Here is a 27,916-nt window from a genome sequence, read left to right on the forward strand (position 1 = left end):
GGGCAGTTGGGTCTGTATGAACACAGTGAAATTAATTAGTATTAAAAGGCAAGTGCAGTTTGTCCATCTTACACTGCAGAGTTTGAGATCAGGTGCATCACTGCCCAGCAAGGGGACCCAGCTCCCTGTTGGACAGTTGTCTTACTGAAAACTAAGATCAAAACAATCAATCAATCTCCTATTTTTTCTTCCTCAATGCTGCTTCAAACACACATATATACAGAAGTTTGAAAGAAAAAAAAAACGGAGAAGGCTTCCTTTGCTAGGTTGTGATGGTACAAATAAACTCACAGCTTCTGTCAGTGTTCCACAGGTAATTCAAATTTCAGTGCTCTCCTGCAGAGGGGACCCAGGGACTCCACTGAAATTATGAAATCAAAAGAGCTTTAAAAATAATTCACCTTTTTTGAATAGCTGGAATTGTCGGATCCTTCAAGCCTATTTTGTTAATTCTGTCACGTAGATCCTGAATGTTTTTAAGGAGTTCACTCTTTTTTCTGGAAAATGTCTTGTATAAGTCTTTTTCTTCTGTAAGCACCTGCTCACTTGAGGGATCATAAATTGCATTTAGCTCTTTAGATAAAGTCAGAACAAGGTTTTTACAGCAGCTCTTTCTCCCACATTCAGCATCTTCCAAACAGATATTAACAGTCTTCAGGCGTTCATCCAAACATTTAGCCTCTTCTGCCAGATGAGAAACTTCTTGTGCAGCCTCCCTCAAAGCTTTTCCCTGTATTTCAGGTTGATTTGGGGGATCTGGGAGACTTTTGATGGAAGACTGGATCTTCCTCAGGGTGGCCATAAAAGCTTCCACATCTTTAAGGACTGTCTCACGGATCTGCAATTCACGGCCCATTTCTTCAAGATGATTTTGACAGTAAATCATAATTTTGCTTGCAGCTTGCAGATCTATTGGATTACATTTATCCCTTGCTGAACTGTCTAGATCTTGTTCCAATTGTTTGCACACTTCAATCTGATCTAATATGGATCTCTGCAGCACCTGGAATTTAGAGAATGACCAAAAGTGTCAGCAAGTGAAAGAAAACATATCCTGCATTCAAGAGCTGAACCTATGACTGAAAAACAATTTGTAACAGCAGTAAAAAAGTATGCTTAAAAGGGTGGTTAAGATAGAAGACCTATTCTGGATGTCAGTGGAGGGAAGGAAAGAGAACAAAATAACCAAATCAAATGATATTCCACACACAGGAAATCTGATCAGCACGACAGAAAGCTCAAGGCTCCTTCCAGCAATCAAACAAGGAGAGAGATGATGATAGTTCTGGGACTGAAAGCAGCAGGCTCTCACAGCAGGACATCAGTCAGAGCACAGGCAGCCACAGATATATTTATTACTCTGCCATCTTTTCAGTTCTTTATGCTATACTTTTGGAGCAGACTTCCATGCATTTAAAAATCTCCTGCTGCAGCCTGCAGGCTCTCTGCTTACAGCCCTCAAAGAGCAGCGTGTCAGGTTGTGAAAGCCAGCTGGGCAAAAATTCTGGGTCCTTGCAGCCAAAACTGGTCAGACAGAGCACACATGCTCCCTGCCCTACAGCTTGAGAGACCTAAACCCTACTTCACTGGAGAGCCAAGGGCAGACAAATGCAAACTTTCAGTTCTCTGTAGTTGTCAGTGTGCTCAGCCCAGAGGGCAAGCCAAGAATAAAACAGAATTCACCCTGCCCAGTGGACCAGGGCCTGGGCATCAGGTATTGGAGGCAGGGAACAATTACTGCACCCACACTGAGCTTCCAAACCCATCCTGAGCTGTGCTCAGACACTGCAGCAGATGTGACACAAGGCAGCTTGGCTGAGCTCATAAATTAACAATATGTTATGTGCATGGCTCCATAAAGTGATATAAGGCCAGGTGGGAACACCACAAATCTGCATTAAAAGGAGATCCTAACCTACAATGAAATGTTCACAACAATGGCTTTTACAGCAGAACCTACAGAGGGTCCCTGGCTGGTTCTACAGGACCAATAATGTTTAAAACACAGAGACTAAAATGCTGTTGCAGATTTCAGAAGGTTTGGGAAGTCTTGTCAGCAGCCCCAACCTCCTGAGTGAAAATTCCATGAAGTTCTCTACTTCCTAGAAATTATAATCTATCCTTGCTAGGGTGTGGTCTCTGCATCTCCCCTTACCTTCAGTTCACTATAAGCAAGGTCAGTGTCCATCAGATTAAACTGATGGATGTACTTTTTCTTCAGCCACTGATTTAATGATTCACAGAGAAAGGTGCATTGATTTTCTATTGGCCGGACAATTTCCACAGCAGTCCTTAAAGAGTTTGCTCTGCAAGAAAGGTAACAAAACATGAATTTGGAAAGCAAACAAGAAAAGACACTCAATATTTTTAAGCACAAAAAGCCACAAAAATAATGTAACTGTCAAACAGATCTAATCCTCCTTCTCCTGAGGTCAGATGAGCTTTCCTCTGATTAAGGGGAAAAGCAATGTGAATCACTGTGAATTTAACCAAAAGATGAAAGGAAATAACAGCAATACATGGGAATAATGCACAGTTATGTAACAAAGATCTGTCTCTGTTCTTCTTGGGGAGACTCACACTACCTTCCATGTGTATATGAATGAAGAAAAGCTAAGAACAGTTTAATTTTTTGCAGAGATGAAAAGGTTAAAAATGTGCAGCTCTTTTCTGCAACACACACCATCCTCTTCACAACACACACAATTAGTTACAATTCCTTAGCTAATACCAGTAAGTGTAATTTTATACCTGGTATTTATATTATCCTGAAGTTCTTTCCACTCGCCTTGTAGCTTGTTTCTTGCCTCAGCAAGAGCAGCCTGCTGCACTTCAGCCACAAGATTTTCTAAGGCAGATGAGATGTTTTCCAGTTGTGTCCAACTAGAACTGATTTCATTGTCTATTATTCCCTAGAAGACAAGCAGTTCTAATGCATTAATATGATCCTGCATTTCTCAGTGGACAGTTCATAAAACTACAGTCACAAGAGTCTCTACAAAAACAGTGAAAACATCACCTGAAACTAAGAGTATCTATTTCCTTTTCCCCTTCAAGACCCAATTTTTAGCTGCATGCAAACCTCCAGCAACTTTTTATGGTGACAATTTCCATGTCAGATACACGCCTGGGCTACATTTATAAAAGGCTCAATAAATAACGGGCCAGGCATTCTTACTACAAGAATGAAAATATCTCCACCTAGCTATGTTCAGAAGAAAAACAAATGTAGAACTGAACCAAGTTCTGAGATTCTTGATAAGGCTTTGCAGTCCCTTCAAGAAAGGCCGTGAAAAATTGCAGTAATAAACTTTTCAACATCAACTCTGTGCCTTTTGTTGTTGCCTTAAGGATCTCACAGACTTTTCCAAGTTATACATCCTGGAACAGTTCCATTGTGCACAAACACCACTTGGTGGTCCAGCTCTGATGACTCCTGCAGCCCTGGCTATCTCTGCTGACAAAAAAAGCTCTTTTCTGCAGCTTTTTTCCCATTACACCTATTTCAGCCTGCAGACAACAAACCCAGAGCCACGAATTTCTTCTTTCAGCAACACCTGCAAAACTCCACTGCTAGGCAGCAATGCAGTTCTGCTGAATCCTAAATCCTCGATTTCCCTTCTTCTAATACATCTGGTTGCAAGGATGCTGCTTTCCCTTGGCAATATATGTAACAGAGAAGTGAGCGCTCTACGTGAGAAAATAACAATTTAGGCATCAGGTATATTCTTAAAAGATGAATACTTGCCTCTAGTTCAAGCAGCTTAGTCAAAAGGCATGAAGTGCCTTTTATTTCATCAGTAAAGCCAGATGCTACTTTGCCTCTGCTGAGTCGAAGAAGTTCCTCCAGGTTACTTCTTTGTGTGTTAAAGCTAAGGAAAGATGCAAATACTTTCAGAGAGAGTATTACTTTTAATTAAATGGAACATCTCGGGGTATGGGATTCACTGACCAACAGAGCACCATAAAAAAATTAGCATAAAGTCTATTGCAAACACATATTTTATTTAAGTCCAAAATGAATGAGTAATGCATAAATGAGCAACATATTAAAGAGATTGCTCATACAGCTAATTTTCAAGTCTAAATGTCAGCCTGCATTCTCCAGCTTAAATTTTATGAATGTAAAAATATCAGTTCTCTAAAAAACTTGACACATTTCTTTATTTTGCAATATCTGAAGTTATTAGTAAGGCAGATGCAGACTTTCCAACCTAAGAAAAGAAGTAAAACATTCATAGCTAAAAATGTTCTTGCTATAAAATCCTAATGTTTGAAGCATTTAGTTACTTGTGCTTCTTTATCAATTACAGATCAACATTCAGAAAACTGTGGTAGAAAAAAGAACAGGGTTCTGCATAGCCAAAGTGCACCTTTTGTTTGGTACATTCAATTGATTTGAGATAATTTGTCTAGCATAACATCATACCTTAACAACCATGCATTTTTTTTCCTTTAAAAATTACCTCTCTAACAAAGTTGGTATGGATGAATCACCATCTTCCTCAAACTTGTCTGCACAGCTTTCCCCATTGTGATGTTTCACATCTGGTTCCAAAACTGCATCTGCAGCAGGTCTTGAGGTCTGAGTAAAAATACAAAGGTGACAGTGACCTCCACTTCATTCTGTGTAATACACAGCAAAGCCTGACAGTGGTCTGTGAGCTGCTGAAGGAAGGAATTGCTTGATGTGTCCCAAAGGAGACGAGAGATGCCATTCATGAACACAAGATGTGGTTAAACCCAATCACGAGCCCAGAGCAAATTTTGGCATACTTGCAGCCAGCTCAGTCATTCTTTTCACAGATACAAATAAATGCCTCCAACTCTTCACTAGAGTTGCTCTCTCTGTCCTCTGAAAATTGTTCATATTATTGGGACACTATGGGGGATTTTCACTTGAACACAGCTGCCCACATGACTCTTCCCGCTGAAAATGACTTTTTTGCAAAATACAATTCCAGGCTGGAGGTTCACATCTTCTCAGGATGCCCAGCACTGCTGCTTGTGTGTTAATTTTTAATGTTTACTTAGTCTACATTCACAAGCACAATGGGGTTTTGATTTCTGACCAGAGGCCCAAGGTCTTATCACAATAAAAACAGAAGGAGAAAAAAACACTTTTCCTTGGGAATGACCTCCCTTTGACACAGCACTGTTTTTCAACAGTAAGTCTGGACTTCTTACCTCCTGCACCATAAGGCTGTCAATTTGTTGAGAAGAACCAGACTCTTCTCCATTCTCAGAAGCCATAATGGAGTTCCTACAAGAACAAAATATGAAATACAAAGGGATAGAAGAAATCCTAGCTCAAGGTTTAAAATAGTGCAGCTGTGATGAAGGGTAGCCAAACATTGTACTTGCCAGTTTATGAAACTTAATCCTAAGTGTTTAAATGCACAACTGGCCACAGTAATGTACAAGTTATGTATTACCAAAATACATTGGAGTATGCCAAAATTTATGTGCAAAAATGATTTATATAAAGCTACAACACACCACGACTCAGCCACCCACCCTTTCAGAGGGGACTGTCCTTTTCCAACACAAGCCAGCAGTGCTGTGTAAGTGTCTGCCACCATTTGTTGAACCTTTTCTAGCCTTTTTTCACAGTCTGCAGTGAGTGCCTGTATCCCTGGGACAGCTTCTCCTGAGAGTCTTGCTAATGTTTTAAGGTCTTCCAAAGTCTTGTTAAGCTCCTTCATGCTGCCTTCGTGTGAAAAAAAGGCCTAAACAAAGAAAAAACAATATAATAAGCCCATGTTAAGACATGAGGAAAAGCAATTATTCTCTTTTTTTTAATATACTTCCATTATCTTCTTGGTTGAGTGCTCTTAAAAATCTAAGCTGTCAAACCAAGAAACACATGCTTATTTTCTCTTGGTTCTTTCTAAAATAGAGCCAGAAAGTAAATTCGGATTTTTGGAAATATGCTCCCAACTATATTCACAACACTACACTGATTCTTGCTCGATATGGAAATTCATTATGTTCTATAATTTTTAATTTTCATCCCAAGTATTCTTCACCCTGACATCAGACAGACATGTCCTACTGACTACAGAAAAAGTAGAATATTTTAAAAATATTCCTTGTCAATTATTATACTTCCCAGGGTGAATTCAAGATATACTAAAAATCTGGGGAAAAAATGGAAAAAGGATACCACCTACTTAACAAGGGGTTAATTCTAAAAGTCTGCAAGAACACTAATATCTGCAGTCAAAAAATGTAAAGAAATAATTTTGGTGGCCTCTTTGCTCTGTGCTTACATAACACAGAGCACAAGGGCCCTGCTCCACAAATAATGAACCTAAGAAAGAGGAATAAAGACAGCAAAGCATTCACAGAGAGGCAGAAAAGGAATGTGCCAGGTACCTCATGTTCCTTGATGAGCCCTTTGGTTTTATCCATACTTAGGAGTTTCTTCTCTTTGCCTAACTGCTTATTGATTTTTTTTAAAGTTGCATTAAATTTCTTTTTCTCCCTTTCTACTATGAGCTGGACACAGGATACAATTTCCTGACGAACTGCCTGCAAAATACAAAACGTGTTGTTCCCATGAGATGGTGAGACACTGTTACACAGCAAGTAAAAACATCAGAACACACTGTGATAAGAAAAAAGTGGTTTCAAAGATGCCAGGCCTAATGAGAGCAGACAGTGGATTCTCACTCCTGCATTCTCACCTCCCATCTCCTACGAACATCATCTTCCACCACCAGCTTCTCATGATCAGATGAAATATTTTTCAGCTGCTCAGCTGCTTTCAAAAATTTGTCAAGAACTTTATTGTCCAGAGCATTAAAAGCTTCCTAAAAAAAAAAAAAAAAGAAAAAAAAAAGAAAGAAACCAGAACTGAATGTAACTTATTTAACTAACAAAATGATACCAGTAGCATGTAAAACCAGTGAATAAATCAATGTATACATTACACATATGGGGTGTGTGGTTCTGGTGTGGATGGGTACAAGAGCATTCTCCATCCCTGTTTATCTGCAAAAGGTTGCAGTATCAGTGAATGGTTTATGGAGAAAAGCAGGTGCTGTTCTTGTAGCAACTTTTAGGGGGAAATTTGGTTCCAAAGACAAAAGATAAAGGTTGCTGAACTCTTCCCCTTCCCTAGGGGATACACGAGGCCATGTCCCATGGCTGTCAGCAGGTGGGTGAAAAGTCTCCAGCAGCACCATGGGATCCTCCAGGATGCCTGGAATGAGCTCTGTGCTCCTCCTGGCACTTGGCCACCCAGCTCCTCTCTCTGCCAGACCAGGCAGCACGGATTTTGGGCACTTCCATTTCCAACATCCCTTTAAGAGATCCACATTTTGAGAGAGGACATTTAATTTACCAACTACCCTCTGGGAAAAAGAGGAGATTCAGTATTTGTAATAACCTGCCCAAGAATTCAGGCATGTCATTCTTGATGGGAAGTTTAATTATTGATCAGGCCAAAAAAAAGGAGAAAAAAAAAAAAAAGCTGTAGTTCTGAAAATTATGAGTTCTGATGGAGTGATGGAGTAGTTTAGGACAGGGCACTGAATAAACTGCCACGTAGATTTATGTTTCTTCATTTCAAGTTGTCTGCCAAGTTAATAAACTGCTAAATCAGAAAACTGAGCACAGCATTAATAGCTACCTAAAAAAAAGTCACTATTTTTCTTACTTCAGATTTTCAAAGACCACATTGCCCTCAGAAATACTCAAATTCAGCTGGTTCAGAACACAAACCCACCTCATATCTTGAAATACATTCCTCAGGACTTAATTTTTGACTGACAAGTTGCACAGCCTTCGAAATGGAGGCCTCAAGTTCTTTCTGGGATTCTTCAAAATTGAGCAAAGCCTCCTTCTCTGAGGGTCTTTTCTCAGATTTAGACAAGATGTTGTTCAGGTCACCCATGACAGCCTTGGAAGAAAGAGACTTTTCAGAACACATCCGAGTGTCAGTAATTAGATAAAGTTATTGCTTCATAACATCACTCAAGTTTTTCCAAGTTGAAATACTGATCTTGGAAATGTTCTACATTTTGCCCTGACAAGAGTCTGGGAGACTGATTCCAATAGTACAGAATCTTTTCTATTTCACATGATTGACAAAAAGTCTTCCTTATTCCATAATGCTGAAATCAGAGATATCTGTGTGTTTATAAATGAGTACCTCTACTTTGCCTCTGGCTTCTTTCACTCGTGCCTCCAGCCCAGTGGTGTGAGAATGCTGTTGAAAGCCCTGACTTGAAATATTCTGCATCAGGGATTGCAATATCTCTTCTGCTGCCACAACTTGGTCTTGGCACGAGGATCCTCTTGCAGCCAAACTCTGGTTGAACAAAAAAGCATGAGAAGCCTTTTAAAGTGTTTGTCTTTTTGTTTAAACAAACCGAGTGAAAAAACCAGCCTTGATCATGGATGGTTGATACTTGGTAAAGCCTTATATTCCAGTTATGGTCAGTGTACTGCACTGTAAAATCTCTGTGTGGAGAAAAAGAAATTTGCTGCCATCCACAGGGGATTCTGTTTGCTGAAGCCATTTCTTTCTGTCAGTGCAACACCTCCCATGTCTTTGCCTCAGAGCCAATTAGATGTGTTTTTAAAACGTGCTCTGCCATCCACACAGCTTCCCAAACGAAACCACACATTTGGATGTGCATCACCTGATCATGAAGTCATCCAAAAGCCAGCACACACCAAGGCTCAGATTTTCTTGTGGTATTCAGTGCTGCAAGGCAGGAAGCAGCTGGGTGTTTTGCATGCAGGAGTAGTGTGCCATGTTTGAATATTTATCACGAAAAGTTGTTATCAGAGCTCTTTCGATTATGAATATTCAACGCATTTCTCCCGTTTGAAGTTGTCAATTAGCATTCTCCTAATGATAATCAGTTTCATTGTGGATCTTGACCTATTGTACTGCAGGTAAGGAGAGACCTGATCTCTCCTGCCCCCAGACATGGAGATACCATGCCAGCCACATGTTTGGAGGCTGTATGTCAGGGTGCCCTTTGTTAATTCATGTTTTTTTAACAAACTAGAGTGACACTGCAAAATGAGGCTTGTTTTATAAACATATGCCTGTGATTACAAAAAGATGAACAGATCCTTTTCGTCTCTCATGCTCCCAAATCTGTCAGCTTAACACTGTGCAAGAAGGCACAAAGCAACAGGAAATGAACAGTGATTCTGGAGCACAGTTATTGTACGTAGATTAAATGAAATAAAGAGTATTTCTATTTATTTACAGCAGTTACACAAAGAAGTTCCAACGAAACCTCCTTCTGGTGGTCTCCTTCACACACATTAGGTTACACTGGCCTTGTTGCAGAAGTGGTAAAGGTAACATAAGACAGTGCTTCAACTTTTTCAGTGCAAAGCTTGGCATCTTTGTTCTGTCTCACCTTCACTGGCAGGTGAAGAAAACAAATCAGATTTAGTATTGAAGCTGCTGAGTTATACACACAGATTTTCACCTGCCATCTGCTGGGAGCTGGGGGTAATCCCAGGCAGAGAGACATGGGAAACAGTAGTGACTAATGGAATTTTTTGTTAGAGATTAATTTGTGCTCTATGTGGATACTTAGAACAACTGCCTATAAGATGAGATTCCCAAATTACCCCACACGCTGCTGAAAATACTTTGAGTCTCCCAGTTTTTGATGGGTAAGCCTTGAATACAGCCAAGGTGCCCCCAAAAAGTGCTGTATGACCAGGGGAACTACTCAAATTGACAACTTGCAGAGTTCTAGTCTGCTCCAAGTGCTGTGCTGGACAGGAGTAATTAATATCACTCAAGAAGAAGCTGCTGATCAGTGGCACCAACAGCATTTCATTGGCACCTCTTTGTCATCTGGACACACTGATGGTGGAAGATTCACTCCCAGAGCATCTGGGAGTGATCCTGAGAAATAACAAGAAGGCACAAGGACTGTCTTGACTTTTTACAAGTATTACAGCACAAAATCCACATTAAGTTCTGCTTCACTGACAATGCCTCATCTTATCCCAGCTACAAATCCATGCTGCAAGATGAGAATCTGAGTATTTTAAGCAGCATTTTCACCTGCAAATGTTCCTCCATCTCAGGTTGCACAGGCTCCTCGTGACTGATCTTGCTAAGCAGATGTCCCATCTCTGCTGCCCAGCTGTCCACCCCTCCAAGCAGCTCTTCAATTTTCTCCAGGCTCCCTGGAAGCTCCATGGGCTTTTCAGCAGCATTTGTGCTCTCTTCTCCAAGCTATCAACAAAGAGCAGGGTAAGATGTTCATTCCCATCATCTCCTCACTGCCCTCCTCCAACACTGTCACCACCTGGGTCACTTCCCAGCCTTAGCACCCAACAGGGATCAAAGTAGAAATAAATGCCAAACATATTGGTAAATAAAACATGTGAGGCTCAGCTCCCCAGCCCTGAGGACAGGTGGGACAGCACAACCTGTGCCCATATGGCCTGTCCCTTGTCCCCTCCCCTATAAGCAGCCACATTAGTACAGAGAAAAACTCCTGGCCTGCACCAGGGAACTGTCCAAGAGAACAGCAGCTGGTGTTGGTTAAATCAACATCAGGAAATGTACTGACAGTTTAATGGTACTGGGAGTCACGGGCCAGAGCTCAAGCATTTGGTCTTGTATTTTATATTAAAAAAATATATAATATATGTGATAGTCATAATGTCCAAAGCAATGCCACAAAAATAACTCAGGAAGTCCTTAAGACCTCAGACAGGCTGCTTGCACCTTCTCTGAGTCCTCAATATATTTCTCTGAAGCATCTCTTATTAAGGGTTTTTCTAGCAAACTCTGGATTTCCCTCACCCTTTAATTGCCTCCTTTGATTTTATTGCATTCTCACTAAGCTCATCTCTTACAAAAATGTTGTAGTAATCTTTTGCCACCATTTACTGTCACAGCAGTACCTTTAATAAATGTCAATGAAAGGCTCAACTCAGAAAATTAAGAGTTCTAATATTCCCAGGCAGAGTGAAAATGTCATTCTTGTGAAAGCATTCTAGGAAATGTAAGATGTATAACATTAGGTAGGTTGTATAGGGATTTACAGAATAATAAAAACCTGTCAAGTGAGCAGGTGAAAAGTTGCACAACCTTAGGAATATCTGTGCAGCAATAATGACTTTCTACTAGCTAAGACAGAGATTGTAAAATTTAGCACAGGCTAAATTGATTACTTCCACTCCTAGCACTGAATTAAGAGAAATAAGATTTCCTTCTGCAATAAGATTTCCTTTTATAAGTGGTTTTGAGATTTCAATTTAAAAATTGAACATTTTCCATCCTGTTATAATGAGAATTTAACTGAGTCACAAGGACTAAAGAATGGGATGCTGCTGTGTACTCTCTGTTCCTCAAGCTTTAAAATTTGCAACCTTGAGTTGACTGAAAGATTGATCAATCTCTGATTAGCAAGCTGATAGTCTAGAAAAGATGACTTTGAAGGCTGCATGGTAAAGAGTAATAATAACTTGTGACTCACAAAGTGTGTCTTCTTGATGAACTTTGCCCATCTCCTGTTCAGTTTCTTCAGCTCTTTGGCAATATTTGATCCAACTTGCTCTTTGCTGATTTCAATGAGATGGTTTCCAGCTTCATTTAAGGAACCATGAATCGAATTCCTCTTTGCCAGGATCTCAGCAGGGATCTAGACAGAGGCATTGAAATCATTTAAACATGATTCAACATGACCCTGTCAAACATTTATTTCCAAAATGAAAAGCAGAAAAGCAACAGCAGCAGCCACTCTGAGATTTAATGTTTTTCTTTCAGGAGTTTTTGAAGTATCTCTGTAAAACAAAGAGAAATCCAGCCAAGTACCTCTTTTGGATCCTCATTTCTGTTTTCTTCCAGCCACGTCTTTAGTAAGTGGATGTTTTCTGTGTAATTACTCCAGGAGGACAGAACTTTCTGTAGGGTGGTGTTTACATTGGAAATATACTCTTTGCACATAGCAATCTTTGCCTCCACTGTCTTCAAAAGTTTGCTGATTTCTTGGGGCTCTCCAGCTAGGACATGGAATAGGGATTATTGTTATACATTTGGAAACAGAGAGGTTAATTAAAAGAAGCACTGTTTACATGGAACGGTAGAGGGAATTAAAATTAGTGGCAGCACATCAGTTCAAAATAGAGATCGTCATATCAACTTATGTGCATGAGCTTACCCAAGTCAGGACAACTTATGTTTTTCAAGTCTTCACAGATGTGAGTAGCAGTGTCTAGTTGTGTTTCAAGTTTCTTTTCTTCAATGAAATTCTGCCCAAAGTGAAAAGTAATTGATATGGGTAACACTGAACAACATAAAACTGGGTAAGAAATACAGCTTGGGACACTTTTTTTTTCTTTCTAAATACGAGCCTACAGATTAAATGTAAACTGAGCAAAGCCCACCCAGCAACTCAGCTGCAGCCTTTAGTTTGAAACAAACCTGCTCTTTCAGTCTGCTTGTGCAGAGAGTAAAGCAAATAGAAACATGAGTACCTGAATGCCACTGCCTGAGCCACAGCCCTGCATGAGTCAGGACTGCTTGTTTCAAAAAGTTACATCCCCAGGGCAATTCTGAGAAACAGCATCTAGAACAAGTCAGGCAGATTTTAGTCACAAGTCAAAAAGTGATGAAAGCAGAAGGTGGGTTTCCCTGCATGCACAGAAATATTGATGTGCCTCATTTCTGACACAGATCAAGACAAACTGGGGCTGGAGAGGGTGAAAGAGGAAGAGACTTGTGTGTGCACAGGGAATGAGGGTCGATCCTCAGCCCCTCTGTCTGAGCTGATCTCACTCCAGCACTCCCTACTCCTACTAATGCCCTACCCAGCAGGCTACAAAACCTTCCCTGTGACTGTGACAAACCTGGGCCACCACATCACCACTCAGCCAGGACTTCACATCATAGGACCAGAAATTAAGCCAGCAAAAAGCCCTAAACTCCCTGGGAAAGCTCTGCATTCTATCAGCTTGAGCAAGGCCATGAACCACAACTGCAGAAATAATATGATAATAAGTATTTATTAAACCAACTGAGGCAACAAACTCAGCACAGATTAACTCTGCATGACCATCTCACTACAGGGTGAGGTTGACACTGCTCAGGGAAACTGCTATTTTATCCAACCTATTGCTGCCTCCTTCCACCCTACTGTGAGGCTGATGAAATTCCCACTAATTTAACTATGGATTTGCCAGTCTGAGAATCCTCTGAGAAAGTCCACTAAGATGGAATTCACAAGGAATCCCATTAACTTGAGATGGGGAAAAAACAGGAGGCATCAGCATTTTCACCTCTGCCTCTAGGCCTGATGCAGTATTCTTTGTCAGTGTTTGGGGATGGGCAATCCATCCCCTCCTAAAAGCCTACATGTGGCATCAGTTTCATAACTTGAGTCCAGAAACTGAGCTAGGCATAAGATGTAATAGAACAAGACAATTCCTATTCACCATGAAGCATAAGGAGCTAAAGAAGCTGGGAGAAGGAAGAGGCAGCAGCGAATAATGGTTGGTTTTGAAGAAAGCAACAATTGAACTACCCCAGAGAGGGTTCTGTGGATTGGAGCCAGGGAAGAGCTGGCTCTATAAATAGTCTAGAAAGAAAGAAATCTTCACAACAAATAATAAAAACGAGCAGAGAGAAAATCACAGTCATGGCTTGCGTTACTTCTCCAAACTGAAGAAAGAACTCTCATTCATAGCAAAATGGAAGATGTTGGGGGCAAGAAAAGCTTCTAGAGAAGTCTACCTGCCCTTCTTTGAATAAATCTGAGATTTCACCAGTCCATCATGCTTCTACAAGCTATAATATCTTCAGATGACAAAGACATAAGACTGAACCCAAGAGAGCTGGGAAAGAATTACCATCAGGGTGTGATACATATATCTGAAACTTACATTCCAATTTTCCAGCAGTGATTCCACAGACTCTTTTGCCCCATATTTCATGTCCCAGATATTTAACTTTAACTTCACCTCATTGGCAATGGCTGAGCACAGTCCATAGTGGTATTCAAGAAAAGTGCTGGGGTTTGTGGAACGAATATTGCTAAATCTGCAAACACAAATGAATTAACAGAAATTTATTCAAAACCATTGGCTATACAAGGCATTAATGTATCAGGATTTTATTCTTAAAAATCAAAATTACACATATGTAAACCTTTTTTTTTGTTATGATAGGAATTAAGTGCTAATATAGCAACAGTGCATTTTTTTAAGCAGCAATAATTGAGCAGCCAATGTTGTCTGCTCAATGTATGAAAAACCTTAAATGCTCCAAAAAGGGGCATCTGCCACTTGTATGTCAAAGCACCTCAGGTTATGGATACAGATTCACTGGTCATTTTGTAAAATATCCTCCAACAGATATTTGGGGTCATAGAAGCTATAGATCACAGTGATTTTTAATGGTGGAAATAAAAGTTTAGAGAATCCCCACCACCAGGGAAATCTCTACATTGAAAATATTCAAGTTTCCTTTCCCTAGTGGGTGCTTCCTATCCCCACTAGCAATGGGCATCTGAAAAGGTCCTGTTAATGAGCTCCACACATAATGAAACATTCATTGGACCAATGAGAGATCCCTGCCTGCTCCACTTGACAGTCAGCCTGTGTTCAGGTCGAAAATGCTCTTTTATTTGCAAGGCATGGTTAAATTGTGAGCTTTGCTCACAATAGCAGAGCAAGTCAATAGCAGAGCTAGAACACAACATTAAATAGAGGGAATTTGAGCATCACAACCTTCTTTTCATTTCCTCTAATTTTTCAGGCAAGACTAGTGGCATATTCTTCTCATCTTCATTCTTAAACGACTGAAGGGTGTCCAAGTGAGAATCAAAACAATCCATCAAGCCCTGGGGAGAACAAGACATAGTAAGACATCCAATTTGATTTAGAGTATTTCATCTGGGAATCTCCAACTCACCTGCCATGAGGGAAAGAGCTATTAAGAACTAGTCAGCACAAGACAATCTCCCAGTGTCTTCACTCAATAAAGTGCAATAAAATTATTTACCTAATCACCTTCTAAAGTGCTTATTTAGTCCAATACTACCTGATTTCTCTTCTCACTGTGCATCTGCTTAAAGATAAGGACCACAGACCTTACACTACTCCTGCTATCAGCTTTTTCTGCACCTTTACTATCATTTTAGGAGAAAAAAGCATCACTGTAACAGCTTCAGGGTATTGAGTTGTTCTTTGCTATCCCTTAGCAAAGATTGACAGCAAAACCTGCTGAATAAATCTATTTATGTCACCTACTCCATAGCTCATTTGGCTGCTCAATAAATTTGTGTCTAACACCAGGCTGACAGGGTATCAAATTAATCATTCAATAGCCTGTGTCCCATGATTGGGGAGTATTTTACAGGCATGTAAAACTGGTCAGCACCTTCCTGAAAATAAAACTTAAAATTCCCTACCTGAAAATAAAACATAAAATGTACTGCACAGAAGGCAAGCCTATTTCTTAGTGACATATAAAAAAAACACTACAAGTTCACTTCTATATTGTAAACTCTGCCACAAAGCACATTAATGGAAATGACTAAATCCTGGGACAGTCCTCAACCACAAAAATAGTGCACAGATTTCTAACACTGGATTTTGTGATCTTAACACTGTTTCAGCCAGACAGTTATGTGCATTGGTAGATAATTTCCCAGATCTTAAGTAAAATTTGCATTATAAGGTATCACCTTGCCCACATATGATCCCTACACACTACATGCTAAAAGAGGAAAAAATTCTCAGCAGGATGTCTTCCCAGCAAGAAAAGTTAATCTGGAAGAAATTAAGTATTATTGTGTTTCTTCTTCTGAAGGAATGCAATGATTTATTCTATGTGTTTAATGGGAAAAAATAAATGCCTTAAGAAGTGGCATCAGTCTCTCTATCTTATTCTTAAAAATGCTTTAAGTACTTAGGTTGCACTACAGAAATCTTAGATCAAATGGCTAAAGACTGACAAAGCTGTGACCAGGTAAAAAGTCATCTCTCATATCAGGAACTGACCAGAAACACAACAAAAAAGTGGTGTTATTAAGCCCCTTGCAAGAACCTCCACTGCCCATTCTTTCAAATTCTCCTCAAGGTCAATGTCACAAAACCAACAAACTTGTTTATAAAAAACCCAAGCATGGCATAATGATCACCAGCCAGGCATCAACACATATACTCTTTCAGAAATTTCAAACTCAAAAAGGATGTTTAAACTATTATCTGTGCAAATATTTGAAGATCAGAATAAATAACTTGCATGGTATGAAGGTATCAAAATATCCTTGCCTTGAATGGAACTACAAAGTGATTCAGCAAATATTTAACTTTAAACACACAAACTTCATGAACTATTTAACTTTAAACACACAAACTTCTTGAACTCCCTGGAATGTAACCTTAAGCTCAAGTGCTTTTCTGAACAGGTATGCATTAAGCATAGATTTAAAGATAAAGATGCAATTATCCTGTGCTATTACTTAACAAACAAACAAGTTGCAGGAACCACATAAAAAAAATAGCATAATTTACTCATTCAGGCAGTACTCAAATTTAATCTCACCCCAGTGGTCTGAAACCTGCCTCATAGACCCATGCAGTTATTTAATTAAGCTCATAATTCTTCAAAGGTATGTTCAGAAGTGCTTTTCATCTTCAGAAGACAAACATATGCACACCACTTCCCAAAATGTCAAACAGCAATTCCATAACAAGTGCTTTGCTGGGTCAAACTGAAGCAGAACTTCCTTTGTGATCAGCATACCTTAAATATTACAATTATTTCTCTGAAGACAGACATTGCTTTGAACGGATCCTGCAAATCAGGCAAATCTTCTGCCTGCAGCCGTTCCACCTCCTGGAGCCAAGCCTCAATGCTATCCAGAGGGGAGGGCAACATCTGGTCCAGCTTGGCTTTCCACTCGTTAATCTTTAAAAGGAAAACAAGTGGATTAAATCTCTCACTATTATTTTCTTCCCCATCTCTAAGATGTTGATATAAGCTGCATAAGCTGGTGCTCGAGACATCCCAGGAACCCACTCCCTCATGCCTGCCACTGCTCAAAAAAAAGTGATGTCAGGTAAAATCACCCTTGTTCACCTCAAATCCAGGTTTGCTCCCAGCCCATAACCTCTGCAACACCACAGAGAATTTGGCATTCCTGTCCTTTCCTGGTGATCACCCCAAGGCACAGTAACAGGAAAAATTAGTGAAATAGTTACAAAACAGGGGGAGGAACAGAGATGAACAGCTTTCTGTCACGGGGCCGACAGGGGAACATCTCTTCCAAAACCAGCAATTCCCAGCATAGCCCTACACATCCCAATTGGAGCCAACACAGTCAACCTCACTGCAAAGCTCTGACCAAACAGACCCCACTACACCAGTATCTGTGCTCTGAGCCATAACTATGTCCCAAAATAACATTTTAAGCATAAATAGCCCAAAAAACTTTTGATCAGAAGAGTGCTCCAAGGTAACCAGATGGAGAGCATTTTCCAGGGATGTTTCAGTCCTGAGGCTCAAGAGGCAGAAGGGTAACACACAGTCACCTTCTGCCTCCTCCTGGGCACTGAATGCCACTCAGACTGTCTGGACTTCAGGTTCAGGGTCAAACCTCTTTGACCATTCCAAACAAAGCATCATTTCCCCACTTTTCCCTCACAGTGTGAGTTCCTGGGGTAGACAGGCTTCTTCATCCATCCCACATGCTCATGCTGGTAATGGGGTGAGTGAGAAATGCCTCTGACCTGAGAGATCACTTTATCCCACTCTTCCCTCATCTGCTGCTGGCCTTCACTCAGCTCAGCTTCACCTCTTTTTGATGACAACACAGGCAGAAAGGGGATTTTCTCTTGGTTAAATGTTTCCATAAATGACATCATTTCCTAGGGATAAAATAGAAGAGCAATTCACAGATGTCAGATGGAAGCTCACAGAGCCAAGTCCTGCCTTTGAACACACTGGTATGAGTTCCATTAACTTCAAAGGGTGTGATGCATGCAAAGGCAAGATAGCAAGAGGCATTCTTGTCTCCAGGCAGTATTTGGGTCTGAAATTATAGGTGCCATTCCCTAAGTCTGTATTTAACATAATGTCGGTGCAGTCAGAACACAATTCTCCCCTCCCAGCAAGAGAAAGGGAAAATTCCTCCTCTCACAGTTCCCCACGGGCCACTTTATTACAAACTCTGGCTACAATATAAAGCCAAAGGAAATTTTACTTCAGCATAACCTACAGCCAGCAATTCAACTACTCCTCTACAACATGAGCTGGGTAAAAGCTACTGCTGTAATTAGCACAGAAATAGCAAAAGTCACTCTGTGAAGGGCCTACGTGTCTGAACCCTATCCAAGTCTCCACCTACATCAATTAATTAAGACACTACTCTTTCCAAAAACTCAGCTCAAAAATGAAATAGCATCTCTCTTTTTCATAACAGAGAGAATTTTAGCCCACCTTTCCCTCAATCGTATGAGGGCATTTAACAATTTCATCATCAGATTTTCAAGTTTTCTTTAAAAGCTTATTTAACACTTCAGTTTAGGCAATGAAGATGAAAAATATTAAAAACACTCACAGAAACAGATTCTTTTCACAGAAGCTTCTAAACATGAAATGCAACTTACTTTGTACTTCTGGTAATACGTTTCATTCTCTGTTTCTACCAGAAGCTTTGCTAACTTCTTCTCCTGTGCAGACAACCAGCCCATGGCCTCTCTTATTTTCTCCTGGTAATTAGAGCAGAAAATTTCCTTTTTCCATTTTGCAAGCATTGTTTGTAATTTACATTGTGCCATAAAACAACACTCATTGAGCCTATGATAAAGTCCATTCAAAGCTATTGAAAAACAAGTAATAATTCCCGTGGACCCTGATGAATTTTGAGTCAGGCACTATTACACTGCAGGGACAAAGTTTTAAACTTGGCACCTGGATATATGAAGACATCAAAAAAAGACCTGAGTGCAGTTCTACTGGAAGGAGATTATCCACATGGAGATATGTGAATAACACTTTAAACTCTCATAAGAGAATACAGAGAAGAGAAAATGTGGGTTTCTGGTCAGTGTTGTCTGTCAGAGGGAAAATCTGTCCACTTTACAAGTCAGATACTAAATTTAAAGCTGGGTGTTTTGTGCATCTGCAAATCTGTCTCCCTCTCCTCCAATGTTTACACAGAGTTCAGAGCACACATGAAAACAACCAGCTTGAAAATGTCCTCTGTAATAGTTAAATGAAAACAAAACCGCCTGCACAGCAATTCCACCTGTACGATCAAACAAAAATCTGTCACATGGAGTTTTCTTCTACCACACAGGAGCATCAGAAGGTTCAAGCCAATTCAGTCCTGCCAGTAGCAGAATCAGAGGATCCACGATGTGTTACTGACTCAGATATAAACTGGGCAAAGACAGCACATTCATTTGAAAATGCCTCAGTGATAGCCCACACAACATACCTGCATGTCTTCTTCAGACTGAGGCAAATTCTTGGAGTATTGCAAAAACTGAGCCACGTAAGTCATGATTGATTTTTCATCCGGATTCACAATGTCAACATCTACGAGAGCCAATACACCATTTACATAATTATGCATCCTTCTAGGCCTGATCACATAATTACACACTGAGCTGCAGTTATTAAAACACATTACCATAAATATGTTTATTTTGCAACAGCTCACTTAACATGCCATTGACAGAAATTAATATGTAATGAACATTCCTTTTCCTTGGGAATATTTTAATAGAACATGATTAAGTAATGAAAAAGTTTCTCCCATGAACAGGAAAGTTTCATACCCTTTCTTCTGCTCATTGCTCCTGCAATCGTTGCCAAGTCAAAAATCCTACAGTCCCTAAGTACAGCTGATATTATAAAATAAATGCTCAGGTTTGAGCATTACAGCAAATACCAATGTTCCATGTCAAACTTAAGCACAGTCTTATAGAACCCATTAATCTCACTCCTCATTACAAAGATTTTTAAAAAGCTGATAATTTACCTTCAGGCTCCAGAAGCCGTGGGATGTTCAGCTCCAGTTCTGCAATTCTGAAAGCCTCTTTCAGGTTTTCTTTGTTGCTTCTGGCTTTTGCCTTCTCCAGATCAACCAGACCTGGCCTCAAGGTTTGGATGATGGCTAAAAAAGCCAGTCCACTTCGCCAGCTGGACTTGAAATCAGTGACACTGACAGAGCCATGCCTATCCCAGAAATAAGTGGAAACAAAATGTGAGGACACTTGAAGAAACAGGATTTAAATACAAATTTAGAAATAGAATATAAATTCAGTAAAATGGAATACGAACCAAATCCAAAAGCACCTTGCCATTGAACTTCTGAACAAGTCAGACTTGTCTGAACACAGCCAGCACTACCCATGACAACAATTACTTATTTTTACAAGATGACCATTTCTTTTTGTCTACTACTGCATAAAAGATAAAGCCTTGCCAATCCAAATCCTTTCTAAATATCACCTTTGTGTTCAACAACTATGCATTCTATGGGGTGGAAAAGCAAGAAGAAAAGCACTGCAGAACACGTATTTGTCTGTAAGGACACCAAGACCTGGCATTTTAAAAATCCAAATCTTAAAAGCGATGTATTAGTGCAGGAAAAAGTATTTATTTTTCTCTTAATTTGCTTAGTGTCTTTAAATCATCTTTTATTAATGTTCACAGCTTAAACAGTGCTGTGAGGCGCCCAGCCATGCCTGCCACAGTGAATTCTGGGACAACTTTCCAAAAACAGCCTGTATGTTATGAGCATGCTACAGCATGGAAAAGATGTGGGGTTTCAGGCAATCAAATTTAGTCACAATACAAAGGGCTAAGTCTTACAAGATTTGTTTCTTTACCAGAAACTACAGGATTCACTGGTAACAAAATATTTCAACATAATGACACTTCAGAAATGATACTGCAAACCAGACAGCAATATTGCTGAAAAACAGGCAAAAGAAAGAGGAAGATTACATGGACAAAGAGCTGGTTTTGATGTGCCAATTAATCTTCTGATAAAAGACAGCTAGAAGGCAAACCTCAGTGCCATTCTACTGGCACAAAGTGTCTGATGTGCTGATGGAGGCCTTTATCTCCCACTAATAACATGGAATATTAGTAGGATTTTATTAGAACATAAAACAACCCAAAGAGCTGTGAAGAAAGAGCTGACATTACTGTAACACACAGATCCTGGAGTGAAGCAGCAGCCCTTGAAGAAAATGTAAATATCTGTATCTGCTCTAGATTGTGTGCTGTGAGCACAACCCCCCTTGAAAGCAGCAGTGCTTTCTGCACATCAGGCATAAGGAAACATCTTGATAGAATTAGGGACTAGGACCAGCAGGATTAGCATCCTTCTTTGGGATCATGCAGCGTTTTGACAGAAAAGCATGAGTTGCGGCAATCATAGAAATCCTACATTTTCCATTTAAAAATATTAAAAAACCCTTGAATCTTTGTGAATCAGTGCCAACCATGAGGATTAAAACAAGTAAATCATGTAAACATTCCACTAAACTTATCACACAGAAGCCCCTAAAAAAGAAAAGCTAAACAACTCAGATTATACTGTTGTGTTTAATTAGTGAAATGAGCTTTGCTTTATTATATTTAAAGGGCTTATGTCAAAACATTTGGGGCCTGATTGATGCTAAAAGTACTGGTAACCACAAGTGAAAGTTAAAGGATTTTCTGCTAAGCTGTCAGTAAGTAACCTTAAAAAACAGGGGGAAATATCAGCACATTTAGAGGAAAGCACTAATACAAAGTGGAGCATGCTAATTTTAAGTCTTGGATGGAACTTACAGCGAACACTGCTCTTTTGCCCACAACAAAAGAGCCTTTGTAGCAGACATCTTCCACCGTTCCTTAATTTTAGCACTTTTTTTAGCTGATCTGCTTGCCTTTGGAGAGGAGTCAACAATACTTGAACAATCAGGTGAAGGCTGATTGTAGGTACAGGCAAGTGTCCTGGCCAGCTCTTCAATCTGTCAGAGAAGAGGGGAGATTAATGAGGCAGCAGAGAGAGTTACCCAGAAACACCACAGAGAATTAGACAGGACTCAATCACAGCTGTAACAGCAGCTTCCCTTCCCCCAGAAACCAAACCAGGCTTTTTAATCTGCACTATCTGAACTATTTCGTGCTGAACTCCCATTTTCAGGCAATTTTTTGGCAGGATATATTCACCCCAAGACTTCTGTGTTATGCTGGGGGTATCAGCAATGACATCTCACTCAATTTCTACTCTAACCAGTGACAGCAGCCCATGACATTGTATTTTCTGCTGTCAAGAGTGACATCTACTAGGCATAGTCAGAGTTTGCCTGGTAACTCAGAATGCAGGAAAACCTACTTGATAGACCTCAGAGACCTCTACTTGGTTAGAGAAGCTTTAGTTCTAGGTAAAAAGGTAATTGTACATGAGCAGCATAAGACTCTTGTCATCAAAGTACCTCTATTATGAAACATATGAGCTAAATACTGAGAAAATGGGCTAAATAGAAAACATTGCTTCTAGAAAACACTGTGCTGAGCCCCAGACACCAGTTAGTGCAACCACATCATTTCACTGAGCCAGCTCAGCTCCAGCATCCTCTGCAGCCCTACAGGATGATTAAATCAAGGCCCTGTGCTTTCACACCTCCTCATAACCTCATGCCATGCAAGATGCACACACTTATTGTGTAAGAAACATGACTATGACAGCCTTCATGGTACTGAAAAAGAATAATACAAGAATTGTACATTGTAAGCAGTCAGCACTGAGGAGTGGGGCTGCCTCTGAGAGAGATGGATGAGCCACTTCACACTACTGCTCTTTTTGGAGCTTAACCATTACAGAGCTTAGACAAGCAAAGTTTAGCCTATTTTTTAACCGGTTACTTCCAAAAAAATCTCAGTATGTTTCCTTCCTACCATTTGCAGCTAGTTACTGTTCACCACTGCCACCCCTGCACTGGTGCATCTCCTCTTTGAGCTGTCACTTCCACAAGTCAGAAAATCATCTTTTGTTTAGTACTAATTCATCTTATTTAGCAATCATGTAAATCAACACATTTTTGTGCTTTTCCCCTCTACTAAAACTCTCTTACATTGCTGAAATACTCACATGAAAATGAAATATAATGGTCCAGATTAGCCCAAGCACAATGGAAGGTTTTCCTTCAATAATGTCAGCTACATGAATATTTATGAGCTTCAGCTAAAGAGGGAAAAAAAAGGGATCATTGTTAACAAAGAAAATGTTCCACCAGCTAAACTGGCTTTAGTTGTGCATTTTGAAGTTAATACTCACTGATCTGCTCTTTAAAAATGTCAAAGCATTTTCTATATTACTTCTGCATTGGAAGGTATTAAATCCTTTTTCCCGTGGCTGCAAAGCAAAAAGAAAAAAAAAAAAAACGAAAAAACAGGTTATATCTTCAACTGTAAAAATTAATTGTATTCTATATTTTGATAAGGGAAGTCCTGCAAATATTTATAAATTACCTTGGATCGACTTACTTCAGTGTGTTTCAGAGTCAATGGTATAAAAATAAGTTACTTGAAACTAACTCTATGTCTCTAGAGGGATGATTCATATGGTTGCACTTAAGCATATCCAGAAATCTTTGCTGGACTTGACAAAGGATTGAGGTAATATTTTTATTACTCTGTCTTACCAGATGTTGACCTGAAAGCACTTCCAACAGATCCAGAAGCAAATGTCCTTGCTGTATGTCTGTATACAGGTCTGAGACAACATAAGGAGGGGTATGCTGCAAGATAAATGTCAAGCTTTTGTCATTTTGAATTCAACACACTACAAAACATCTCACATGAGTCTGCTGTTAAATATTATTTAGCATCCTTTATTTTTTTATTAAGCTACAACAAAAATTCTGCCTCTAAACAGCCACATCTTGCTTCTCCTAACCCATCATTATGTGTGTGTCTTACTCCCTCCCCCTTGTCCTGCCTCTGTGTCTTCTAAGGGTAATTTTAGGCCTCACTTTCAAGCACTCACATTTTTCAAGGAGGTCTCTGGCAAAAGGAAAAAACTAATTAAGAAAGGGAAAGCAAAACAAGGCGGTTAATTCAAATGTTGAGATCTTAATCAATATACCCTAAGTACAAATTTGAGTACAGAGCTGTGTAACTAAACCTCTTTTCACCTACTCAACACAAACTTATCATGAGCTCAGCAGCTTCTGCTCAAGGAGGGAGCAAAACAGGATTATAACATTTTTACCTGAGCAAGTCAGAGCCCCAGCAGCACATGCTGCAGGAGCTGTTTTCTGCGAGCTTAAAGAGCACCTCCACTGCTATGTGGTTTGTCTTAATACTTACCAGTCACTCAGGTCGTCTCATTAAACTCATGTTCTTGGATTGCATAATAGAATAACACTTACCTAATCCCAGTAAAACCAGCTGTAAACTCAGAAACTCGTAAAACCCTGAGACATGTGCCTCAATCCACCACAAGTTTTACCACATGAGTCAGGGAGAGTGACATCCACACACAAACCACCTCATACAAATGTCCTTGGACGTGCCCCAATACAGTGCTGCTGCACTAACTAAACAAATGCTTCTCGGGGCTACTTTTCCCATCCAGTGCCTAAAAAAAATTGCACTAATTTTGTTTGTTCCTAAAAAGATTTCATCTTTGACCAGCACATCTGAATCAAAAAGGCAAAAGGCATGTCTTTGCTAAAGAACCCCCATTTACCTTGGCCAATATTGAATTTATCCAACTAGTGAAGGTTTTCTTCTGTGTAAACTCTCGCTGGACTGGGAAATAAAAACAAAAAAGAAAACAAAGTTAATGGAAAAAATGATCAGGTTTTATTCCTCTTTCTCAAAAAGACACATAGTATTCACCTCAAACCTAAGGTCTGTTCTTCCAGATATTAAATTAGTATTAAGTATAAATTTTTCTCAACTCTTGTTTTATAGCTGGTATTTTCTTGCTTGCTGAGTTGGTACTGCAAAGACCTCTACAACCATCAAGCACAACCTACAGGATGCAGAGAATAACTAATGAAGGTTTTCTCAGAAGATCAGCAAATACAAAGAGCAGTGTGAACACATAACTCTACAGAGAAATATGTCTGCAATAGTTCTGTCCATTCCTAAATGTTTCTTCAAGGACTCAGAGCCATCATCAGGACAAGATGTAAGATCTTGGAATTTGGGAAAAGCCATGCATTGAGTTGGATGCAGGCTGGAGTTAGGTGATAAATGCACTTCTGTAGGTGAAGCCAATGAGAAATCTTTGCTAACTGAAGGGCTGGAGAGAGTTATGAGGCTGTCATGGGGAAATACAGCCTCTAATAGCATCCTTTCCATTCCACTGCTGGGCCCTCCCTGGGGTGTACAGATTATTAATCCAGCCAAAAAGGAGCACACAGGGTGTTAATAGAGGCCAGAGCAAGAAGGAAGTGCTTGGACTAGTGCAGCAGCAGAGAGCAGTGACATGGGACTCAGAGCATGAGCAGTGACACAGGGATGCTGCTCTGCACCCAGGGCACTCACGGGGCCACACAGTGAGCAGCTGGGCAGGGACACAGGGAGATGGCTAAGACCATCTTTCAGAAAACACAGCATTTGAAGGGTTTCTCACACCTGCCTGTGTGAGAAAGAGATGAATGTCCATCTCCGGGCACAGAGAAGGGAAAAAATCCAGTTCCCACAGAAGGTGAAGCAGAGGGTGAGCAGCAGTCAGACCAGACTGGCTCCCCAGACCCAGCCCTGTCAGGGGCACTGGAGTTCATGACTTCCCAGCCCATGCTCCCTCCCAAAAAATCACCTCATTTCCAAGACATACCACAAAACCCACACATCCCTAGGGGCTGGAAGTCTGAACACAGGTGACAAACAGAGGTGCTGGCCCCTGAGATGATGGACTGACATCTGCCACCTGCAGTAATCCCAAAGGCTCATGAGAGACAGCCTGAACACAAACTCCTTTTCATCTCCTTTTCCACAGCAGCCTTGACTGCAAGCATTGGGGCTGGCTTCCCATTAAAGGCTTGCATGGAGAAACAGACCTGGAAGACAGGGTAAGAACAGACCATCTCTGCCACCTCTGAAAGCATGCTCTTGCTCAAAAGATTAATTCAAGGCAAGCTTGACATTGTAAGGCAAGTGCAAGACTTCTCAGCAACAGATATGTATGTTTTGGTAGGCTGGGCAGGATGAAGGATACCAAAAATATCAAGTCCTCAGGGAAAGGAAAAAAAATGTTGACTGTTTGCCCATGAAAGTCAAAATACCACTCAGAGGAAAATGTCCCACATTTTACTACACTCTGGGAATTGGCAGCCACAAACCCCAGTCATGGGGTCTTTTCATGATCCAAGACAGACCAAAGGAGTTTCTGCAGAGCTTCATCAGTTCATGAAACACAGACTTGAGGACAAGCCAGGCTCCTGCTCCTCAGCCCACAGGCTGCCTTCTGCCTCACTGGGCAGGTGATCAGCAACAAAAACATTCGTGTTACCTGCATGGAGCACTGCTCTGCATCCTGTAGTGAAGGTGTCTTTCCACAGCCCCCCACTAACCTGCACCACCACCATCCCGGGGGCATGAAGCAGGAGGTTTGCCCTGCTTTCAGGATTGTTTTAGGATTCTTTCTAAGCATCACAAAGATTGCCATCAAAGGGTAACACAAGGGCAATCTCAACGGACAAAAATGACACGGCAAAATTGGGTTTTGTTCGGGAAACAGAAAATTAAGTGCACACACGGCACACAGACCAAACAACACTGCAATGCTCACAGGGAGGACAAAAATAGCATGGAGATAGTGGCTTCATGTTAGCACAGGAGCCAACCACACCCTTGAGCTGAACACCACGCGGGAGCCATTCCAATTACCCAACGAGCAATTATTGAGTCGCTGTGCTCTATTTTATCAGGCAGGCAAGGCTGGCATTGCTAGCATTTGAAAAGGGATAGAGAGTAAATATTGACTGCTCTGCCTGACGCCAGGGACTCCTGCAGCTGCAGCTCTTGCCAAACACACACTGCTGCTGCTGATTTGAAGAACTCGCACTTGGGGCTGGCTACAGATGGTTAGGATGAGACACTTGGCCTTGTTTTGGTTGACATCCATATTAAAATGCTTCATTATGCAATAGGGGCCAGATACTGCAAGTGTTGATTCACATGGGCAGCTCTCAGGCAAATGTCTCACCTGGTGAAAGTACAAAGTGATTATTCCAGTGTATACATATAAGAGCACCTTAAACCTTCCACAAGCTACCTAACACAACCCACTGGGCTCCCTTCCAAGCAGCTGCTCTGCCTCTGCTGCAATGTGCCCTTTTTTCCTACCCAAACAAATAATAATAATAGAATCTCCTCCTGAATTGATAACAGAACTCCATGCTTGCCAGTATTCCCCCAGCTTGCAGTGCAGCAGTCAGGGTTTCCACACCACACACACTCAGTACAGATGTGCTCCTGGCACCATGGCAGCTGTATTGCAATTTTCAGGCCGAGTGTTTTCCCTCTCAGCTCCCCTTCCAATGCTGCTGCTCAGAGGCACTAATGATTTAATCAAGCTCTCCAATTCTTGTCTCTACCATGTGGTTAATTAATACAGATTTTTATTTTTATGAGGGTGAATGGATTCTTTGTTAGGCATTTTGTAGGACTCTAAATGACCTTGGTTTTCTCTTGCCCTAGTTTTCAAAATGTCACCGACCTAGAATTAAAAAAGCTATAAAAAAAAACCCAAACCCTGATCATTCCCCCTTTACTTTGGGTCAAAACTCACTAAGCTAAAAACTGGATCTGAGAGAACAGATAAGAACCTGGTAATCTGAAAATACCCAAAATCTATCACATTTCACCCTGTCTTAACATCTCTTTAGGGAGGAATAACACATACAAGCAATGTGTCACGTAGGACAGCGAAAAATCAATACCCAC

The 27,916-nt window shown here is 40.5% G+C and overlaps 1 protein-coding gene across 1 annotated transcript in view; it reads right to left on the bottom strand.

Annotated features, from left to right (window-relative positions):
* The window catches only part of SYNE2 (spectrin repeat containing nuclear envelope protein 2), a 152,659-nt gene that overhangs the window by 118,298 nt on the left and 6,445 nt on the right, over nucleotides 1-27,916 (bottom strand). Inside the window, exons 2-28 of the mRNA XM_088166323.1 lie at nucleotides 24,708-24,769; nucleotides 23,659-23,754; nucleotides 23,292-23,369; nucleotides 23,106-23,198; nucleotides 21,800-21,981; nucleotides 19,995-20,191; nucleotides 19,449-19,549; nucleotides 18,616-18,717; nucleotides 17,737-17,874; nucleotides 16,751-16,915; nucleotides 14,728-14,840; nucleotides 13,882-14,038; nucleotides 12,162-12,252; nucleotides 11,816-12,003; nucleotides 11,478-11,642; nucleotides 10,052-10,225; nucleotides 8,159-8,317; nucleotides 7,733-7,906; nucleotides 6,690-6,815; nucleotides 6,379-6,534; nucleotides 5,518-5,729; nucleotides 5,188-5,263; nucleotides 4,467-4,585; nucleotides 3,749-3,872; nucleotides 2,752-2,912; nucleotides 2,156-2,306; nucleotides 402-1,003 (exon numbers count right to left, since the gene is read on the bottom strand). Coding sequence (XP_088022449.1) covers nucleotides 402-1,003; nucleotides 2,156-2,306; nucleotides 2,752-2,912; nucleotides 3,749-3,872; nucleotides 4,467-4,585; nucleotides 5,188-5,263; nucleotides 5,518-5,729; nucleotides 6,379-6,534; nucleotides 6,690-6,815; nucleotides 7,733-7,906; nucleotides 8,159-8,317; nucleotides 10,052-10,225; nucleotides 11,478-11,642; nucleotides 11,816-12,003; nucleotides 12,162-12,252; nucleotides 13,882-14,038; nucleotides 14,728-14,840; nucleotides 16,751-16,915; nucleotides 17,737-17,874; nucleotides 18,616-18,717; nucleotides 19,449-19,549; nucleotides 19,995-20,191; nucleotides 21,800-21,981; nucleotides 23,106-23,198; nucleotides 23,292-23,369; nucleotides 23,659-23,754; nucleotides 24,708-24,769 — 4,162 coding nt within the window. The remainder of the gene's footprint in view (nucleotides 1-401; nucleotides 1,004-2,155; nucleotides 2,307-2,751; nucleotides 2,913-3,748; nucleotides 3,873-4,466; nucleotides 4,586-5,187; nucleotides 5,264-5,517; nucleotides 5,730-6,378; nucleotides 6,535-6,689; nucleotides 6,816-7,732; nucleotides 7,907-8,158; nucleotides 8,318-10,051; nucleotides 10,226-11,477; nucleotides 11,643-11,815; nucleotides 12,004-12,161; nucleotides 12,253-13,881; nucleotides 14,039-14,727; nucleotides 14,841-16,750; nucleotides 16,916-17,736; nucleotides 17,875-18,615; nucleotides 18,718-19,448; nucleotides 19,550-19,994; nucleotides 20,192-21,799; nucleotides 21,982-23,105; nucleotides 23,199-23,291; nucleotides 23,370-23,658; nucleotides 23,755-24,707; nucleotides 24,770-27,916) is intronic.

This window comes from Sturnus vulgaris, chromosome 6, assembly GCF_052056855.1.
Source record: "Sturnus vulgaris isolate bStuVul1 chromosome 6, bStuVul1.hap1, whole genome shotgun sequence".
Classification (NCBI taxonomy): Eukaryota; Metazoa; Chordata; class Aves; order Passeriformes; family Sturnidae; genus Sturnus; species Sturnus vulgaris.